Source organism: Atta cephalotes (genome assembly GCF_000143395.1).
Source record: "Atta cephalotes unplaced genomic scaffold scaffold00011, whole genome shotgun sequence".
In the NCBI taxonomy this organism is placed as follows: Eukaryota; Metazoa; Arthropoda; class Insecta; order Hymenoptera; family Formicidae; genus Atta; species Atta cephalotes.
The window spans coordinates 4,932,160-4,940,324 of NW_012130075.1; the positions used below are offsets into that span (position 1 = coordinate 4,932,160).

Sequence of the window (8,165 nt, forward strand, 5' to 3'; positions counted from 1 at the left end):
CGCGCGCGCGCGCNCGCACGCACGCCACGACCGCCACACACACACACACACACACACACACACACACACACACACACACACACACACACAAAATTTTTCATTGTTATCATTATGAGACGTCCATTTGATTAATATAGACATTAGCGCAACAAATGTCACACAAATTGTTATTAAATATATCACCGAATTGTTAATTAATGCGTTTTATATTAGATATAAAATTATTATAATACTATTAACAGAGTTGCCACAGAAAATGAATTTTAAAATTCCCTGATTTTTTTTAGGTAAGGTTTTCCAAATAAAAATGGGAAATTTTTTTCATGATCAGTGTAAAATATGTAAATTTTAACATTTAAAATCGAGGATTATAAAAAACTAGCCTTTTTTTATATTATTAAAAACAAAAAAAGTTTAGTAACATAATAAAATTTTGAGTATTATTTCAAGCCAACAAAAAATTAATTAGTACTGGAAAAAAGAATGCAATTGTGACGAAAAAGGGCGATTAAATAAAAATACTAAATAAAATATATATTTTAATTATTTTATTAAAATCATTTAAAGTGCGCGAGTTTTGAACTATTTGACTATAAAGGCCAAATGTAATATTTTAAAATATAACAATTATTTGGAAGCAATGAAAGAGAATTGTATGCAAATTTCAAAATTCCAGACTTTTATATTTTCCCCTTCCCGTTTTTTTCGGTCTATGGCAACCCTGATTAAGATGATTCACTGCTCATCTGCATGTTACTAGATATTGATTGAGAATTATTTTCGATATTCTGTATAGGCACCTGTGAATCAGAAATATTATCAGCAGTCTTTTTAGATATAAGTACGATAGGAGCACTTGCTATTGTTGTCTCTGCTCTATGATGCTGTTTTACTGATGATGACAGTGTTTTTGATTTCACTTTTGCTTTAGTCTTTGCTTGCTGCTCCATGCTATCAATTTCAGCCCAAATATTCCTTACTTCCTTGAAAAGCTAAAAAAGAAAAATTTGTTCTTATTTAAAAATACTTGTTTAAAATAATTATTTTTTATTTTTAAAACAATAACATTGCATTACATTTTATTATTATTATTATCATATTATTATTATTTGCAATATTGATAAGACAATAATTTTTAAGCCTATAATTGAATAAAATAAAACTAAACTTACTTGATTCAACCATGCTTCATCTGCTAATAATTCATTCAATATTATTGTAGTATCCTTATGCGGATCGGTTACCTTTTTATCTGCTACTCTTCTCGCACATTCCAAAAACATTAAATATTTTTGATGAGCGACTTTATTATACAAGGCTACCTTCTTTTGGCAAATGCGGCATAACAAAAAGTCCTAAGAAAAATAAATAAATCAATAGAATTTATCACATCTTATCATCTTTCTTTTGCATATCATACTTTTTCATGAGGTATTCTTGGATCAGGTGGTGAGCCTTCTAATGTAGTACCATTATATGGTTGTCCATAAAGCAAAACTCTTGTATAGATTTTTGCCTGCTGACAACCAGCACAGAATTTCCCTTTATATTCTGATGGTGGCAAATCTTTTAGCACATTAATACATGGCCATGTTGATATTGCTGTTACGAAGCTTGCTTTCCACTTAGTTGTGAATAAAAGGCGACGTTTCCTTTCTTCTGTTATTTCATCGACAGTCTTAACATTTGATAGAAAATAATCATCTAAGTAATAATAAAACATAATTAATATTTCATAATGTATAAAAAAATATGATGTATAATTTAAAGGCAATAATAGGAATATCAATCTAATTTCATTTTACCTTGTTCTTGAAATATTTCAGTAAGAAAATTAGAATCCAAAGCTTGTGAGATTAATGTCTGTATGTATACTTCAAAATTGTCTTGATATCTTTCGGTATCTTTCATAAATTTATCAATGTTCTCACTATAAGCAAATAAAAATGAGTGTTATAAGAATTTATAAAATTTGTCGAATTATTACAATATGATACGATTTCAACCAATTTATTTGATTCATTAACATATAACTATAGTTACAAATCAGTGGCCTGCACAAATCTAGTTGTACTCGATTGTGTGTACATATTAATAAAAAAATTTAAAGTGTATAGAATTATATCATTTTACCAGGAATGTAAATATGAAACCGGAATTTACCAATAGATGGCCATAGCTGTCAATGTAGTTGCCATCAGACGGCACCATTGACGCCATTTCCTTCTTCTGACATCTGACAAAGATTTTCAACTCACAATAATACAAGTTTCATACAACAGTATAGTTTGTAATAGCGTTAAACATGTCGAATTTTATGCCTGGAAACTATTGCGGACAGCATTGATTTTCTGTTACCATTTGAAGAAAACTGCTGCAGAATCGCATGGAATGCTTATCGAAGCTTACGGTGAGCATGCTCTTGGTAAATCACAGTGCTTTGAGTAGTTTAAAAAATTCAAAAGTGGTGATTTTGACGTAAGAAACGAAGAACGTGGAAAACCACCGAAAAAGTTTGAAGACAGCGAATTGCAAGCATTAGATGAAGATGACGCTCAAACTCAACAACTCGCGGATCAATTGAATGTGACACGAGAAGCCGTCTCCATACGTTTGAAATCCATGAGAAAGATCCAGAAGATGGGAAAATGGGTTCCACATGAACTAAATGAAAGACAGCAGGAAAACCGAAAAACCACTTGCGAAATGCTGTTCGCCAGATACAAAAGAAAGTCATTTCTCCATCGAATTGTGACTGGCGATGAAAAATGGATATATTTTGAGAATCCTAAGCGTAAAAGATCATGGGTAACTCCAGGCGAACCATCGACATCGACTGCAAGGCCAAATCGCTATGGACAGAAGACAAGAGCTCTGTATTTGGTGGATCAGAAAGGTGTGATCTATTATGAGCTGCTAAAACTTGGCGAAACCGTTAATACTGAACGCTACCAACAACAAATGATCAATTTGAATCAAGTGTGAATCATTTGTGTGAAAAACGACCGGAATATCAAAAAAAGCAACACAAAGTGATTTTGCTTCATGATAATGCATCATCACACACAGAAAAACTGATTAAGAAAACGATCGAGGCATTTGGTTGGGAAATACTTTCGCATGCGGCTTACTCATTAGACTTAACTCCGTCCGATTACTACTTATTTGCATCGATGTGACACGCACTTGTTCAGCAGCGCTTCACTTCTTACAAAAATGTACGAAAATGGCTAGATGACTAGTTTGACTCAAAAGAGCAACAATTTTTTTGGCGTGGCATCCACAAATTGTCAAACAGGTGGAAAAAATGTATAGCTACCGATGGGCAATACTTCGAATAAAATATTTTTTTATCATTTTCATGCAATAAATGTGTATTTTCTATAAAAAAATTCCGATTTCATATTTACATATCTGGTATATGCAATACATTTTTAAGTACAAAGAATTATATATTTACATTTATATTATATCTAAAAGAGACAGTATAAATATAAGCATATAATTATTTGTGCTCTAAAAAATATATAAAATGATACATAATTCTATATACTTTAAACTTTTTGATCGTGTGTACATACAACACAGTCATATTTGTAATAATCTGTAATTATAGTTATATATTAAATAAAAAAAAAGAATAATTACCAATAATTACTAAATAAAGATAATTTAAGACAACAAATTATATATTATTTTATGTACATTTTATTGTTATAATTATGCGTTCTGTATGTTATACTTTCGTTTTATAATTTCCTTGATCTTTTTACTTAAAAAATTTAATTTTGACCCGATAGAGATTGAAATGTTTATTTTTATATGTATAGTATGACATTTAATATATAATTGGATCTACATCTAGCTTGGTTTCATGGCTCTTTCTTGTTTATTTATTAATTTGTTCAAATTTAGGAGCCTTATTATATTATTTGAAGTATATTTATAGAGATTTATAGAGATTTGTTTTATTTAACGATTATATATGTGAATAATTAATAAATGTAACGATCATTTATTCACTATTGATTTATAATTTATTGGTTTTATAATCTATTGTATTAATTCTTATGATTGACAGAATGTATACTTATACTCTCTTATTGAATGATTTAATATTTTCAACTAAATTTATTAACATGGACTACAAATTGCGACTGTTTGATACAATTATTTAGATATGCTTTGAACGAACTAAATTATAAGAGAGAAGGAATTATATGACATAAATGCACAAAGAATCACTACCAACATTTATATTAGCGTAATTATTTTATTAATTTTCAAATTATTTGTATCCAATTATTCCAGTTCAATTTTTTTAAATATTGTAAACACTGAGGATGGCCTGACAAAAAGGCCGAAACATCTGTTCAGAAAGTATATTATAATTTGGCCCTTATTGTTTATTAATTTAATTAATTATTTGAACTCTTGTTGTAATTATGCGGGCGAAACAATGCGTTCTATGTGTACATCTTCGTTTTTCGATTTTTAATTTTTCCCTTTTTTATTTCAAAGATTTATGAGAATGACCCGATAGAGGTTGAAACGTTTTGTTTTCATAATATAAGACATTTGAAACATCTGTTTTTATATGTATAAGATTTAATATATAGCATTAAACATCTAGTTTGGCTTGTGATCTTTTCTTATTTATTAATTTGTTCAAATTGAGAAGTTTTATTATATTATTTAAAGTATTGTTAAAAATAACAAATCCAATAGTGTGTTCAGCCTGATAAAGTCACAACTGAAGAGTATCTCAATAAAAATCAAACCGAATTTTGGAATTCGTAACTAATTGTATAATAAAATATATTTACTTAAAAATTTAATTAGCATACATAACCATACATCAGGCTCATATACCGATTAATTATCGCGTTTTGTTAAAATATATTTTTTAATATAAATATTTACCTGTCATCAATGATCATTTCGTCCCTCAGAAATTCTACAATTGTTTCAGTCTTGCCCTGCTGCCAGAATTTCACTGGTACTTGTCGATATATATGACGATTTTGTGAAACCCATGCAGAATACTGTAAAAAAGATTACACACGAAATAGTAATATATTATTCAATATATTATGAAAAACTCAATTAAATTTTACCGTAGGTATGTTTCTGTATAAAGTTTTTCCATTGGACTTGAATGGCTGATATTTTTGAAGCAACGTTTTGCCATCTATTCTCCACAGAGGAGGATCTTCTTCTTCATTCAAATCTGTTTTGATCACGACAAATTCACCAGACTAAAAAATAAAGAAAAAGGTTAATACTTTCTGTTTCATTCAATATTATAAATTATATAAGTTTTATAATTGCAACAAATGCATTATTAAATCTCTTATATAACAAAGAAGTTTGTGCATTTTAAGCAATTTGGTAAGCACGCAGGAACCATTGGGTTCATCTGTTTACTCAATTTTATTCGCTGAATTCGAAAATTGTAATTAAAATTATCCTGGTATCCGAGAAATTTTTTTGAACAAAAGAAAGCAAAGATTAATTTTCACTTTGTTGAATGCTGCGAATTTCTCTTTGTTTTTATATAAAAATTCATCATCAAATTCATCATTTTTCTTCATTTCAAAATAAATTACAATATTAAAGTCATTTACTTGCTTTTACTTGCACCATACAAGATAGTCCATTTTAATCAATACAGTCAATTTTTTTCCGAAATTAATAATGATACAAAAAAATGTTTTAAATAAAAGTTTAAATAAAAGAACGATTTCGAGAGGACGTATATTGATAAATTGTTTTTGTTCAAGGTGGAGACGTCAAAAAGATATGAAGGTCACCTCTATTTTTTTTAAGTGGAGTTATACATAATATGTACGATTTTTCTATGTTCCTCTAATTATTCTGCATAAAGTATTAAAGTAGAAATATAAAAACCTAATAGTTTACAAGATATTTTATATTTTATTATACATATTGGCATAAAGTGTTAAATATCTCGTAAACTATTAATTTTTTTTATAATCGCATCTTAAAACTTGTATGAACTGAATAATGAGATGAATCAATTGATATAAAGAAAACACATAGTTGCTTCAAAAACATATAAAAAACAGACAAAATGAATATTTTTTTAAACAAGCAACTATGTGTTTCCATTGTGTTCAATTGATTCATCTCATTATTCTGTTTATAGTACAAGTATATGGTAAAGGTACGATTATAAAAAAATTAGAGATTTAACATTTTAAGTGCCAGAATAAAATATAAAATATCTCGTAAACTAATTAATTTTTTTATCTACTTTAATATTTTTTCACGCAAAATAATTAGAGGAATTTCATATTCACATTACATAAAGAAATCATATAATTCCACTTAAAAAAGCAGAGATGACTATCTTTTCGGCATCTCCAACTAGAAGAAAAACAACGTGACCAAAATATGTCCTCCTTGAAGGCATTCCATTTTCATCTAAAACATTTTTTCATTTTCATTATTAATCAATGATATAATAAATGATATAAATTGATAAAATGATAAAATTAGTGATAAAATCAATTGCTTTCTTCTGTTCAAATTGTGAAAAAAATATTTCTCGAATACTAAAACTTTAATTTTAACTATAATTTTCGGATTCAGCAAGTAAAATTGAGTAAGAAAAAAGGTGAATCCCTGCGTGCTTCCCTAGATCGCTTAAAATGCATAAACTTTTATGAACAAGTATTTTTTATTTATAAAATATTTTATTTATAAAATTTAAAATAATATCAAAAATTACCGCATCTTCTAAACCTATTGAATGCTGCATGCAAAATATATAATAAAACTGTTAATTTATTCATATTTTCATTGTTATTCATATTTTATATGCATATACACATATACACATATGGACATATACACATACATATATATATATAATTTATATACACACGCACGCACATATGAGAAGCAGATTTTCAAAATGCGTTTTATCCAAAGTTAATTTTTTTAGTTAGAGGTGGCACAGTGTTGAAAAACTCATATTATAAGTTACTCTGAGTTCAGAAAGCACTTTTTTATCGTTAATTTATATGCTGAAAAAATAAACATTTCGAAATGCATTATGTTTTTTTAACTAGAGACAAAATGCATTTCTTTAACATTTTTAGCAATTTTGTTTAATATTTTACATCCTATTGATTAGCATATTGTTATTTTCTGCAAAGTGCATAATTTTCTTGTGTGCATAATCTTTTTTTCTCGTTTTCTAAAAATTATAAATTTTGGACAAAACGCATTTTGAAAATCTGCTTATATTATACGAGAATCTTTTTGGAAAAGTTTTGAGCCTCAACATAAAGATTAGCATTACTTATCAAAACTATTCTGGTATTACAATCGTACATGTTTTGCAAAATGTCTGTGAAAATTGTAATCATTTTAGATGCTAGGTTGTTGTTTGAGTCATTTGTGCCAGTCGATGTCAGTGTTTTCATTTGATGAAAATCTATGTCTTTCGAGCCTAACTTTGAACCTAGGAAAAATTTTCCTTCGTTGGGGATCAAATGTGGTGAATATAGTGGGTAGTTAATTAATTCGAATCACAATTCATAAATTTTTGTAAGCGATCGTCGATATTCGATTTTTTCCATTTTTACAAAAACATTGATATCGACTGACACAAATGACTCAAACAACAACTAAGCATCCACAATGGTTACAATTTTCACAGGTATCAAAACATGTACAGTTGTAGTACTAGAATGGTTTTGACGAGTAATGCCATTTTCATGTTGAGGCTCATAACTTCAAATAATCCTCGTGTATTGATATGTATATATATATATATATATATATATTATACATATAGGGTGTTCCGTAAGTTTTGGTCAATCACTTTTGTGTAAATAGAGCAGACTAAACTGAGTCGAAAAATCTTTTATCATTTTGTAATTTTCGCAATAGTTAACAAAATATTAATTACTAAAAATTGTCAAATATTGGTCATGAATAATTTTTTACTCAAATACTATCAACTTTACAGAAAAATTGCAAGAGACAAAAATCATTTATTTTCTTCTCATAAAGTTCTGAGAAATTTTTTCAGAATTTTTTTAGAATTTTTTAATATCATATTTTCTCATGTTAATAAAAATAAGAAAATGCAACTAAAAAATTGATTAAAAATTCTGAAAAAATTTTTAGAG

The 8,165-nt window shown here is 27.8% G+C and overlaps 1 protein-coding gene across 1 annotated transcript in view; it reads right to left on the reverse strand.

Moving 5' to 3' along the window:
- Positions 1 to 725: 725 nt before the first annotated feature.
- LOC105617149 overlaps positions 726 to 8,165 on the reverse strand; it is a 12,716-nt gene continuing 5,276 nt past the window's right edge. Inside the window, 7 exon segments of the mRNA XM_012198721.1 lie at positions 726 to 992; positions 1,173 to 1,355; positions 1,421 to 1,704; positions 1,806 to 1,930; positions 4,924 to 5,045; positions 5,118 to 5,258; positions 6,755 to 6,778. Of these exon segments, the coding sequence (XP_012054111.1) occupies positions 726 to 992; positions 1,173 to 1,355; positions 1,421 to 1,704; positions 1,806 to 1,930; positions 4,924 to 5,045; positions 5,118 to 5,258; positions 6,755 to 6,778 (1,146 nt within the window).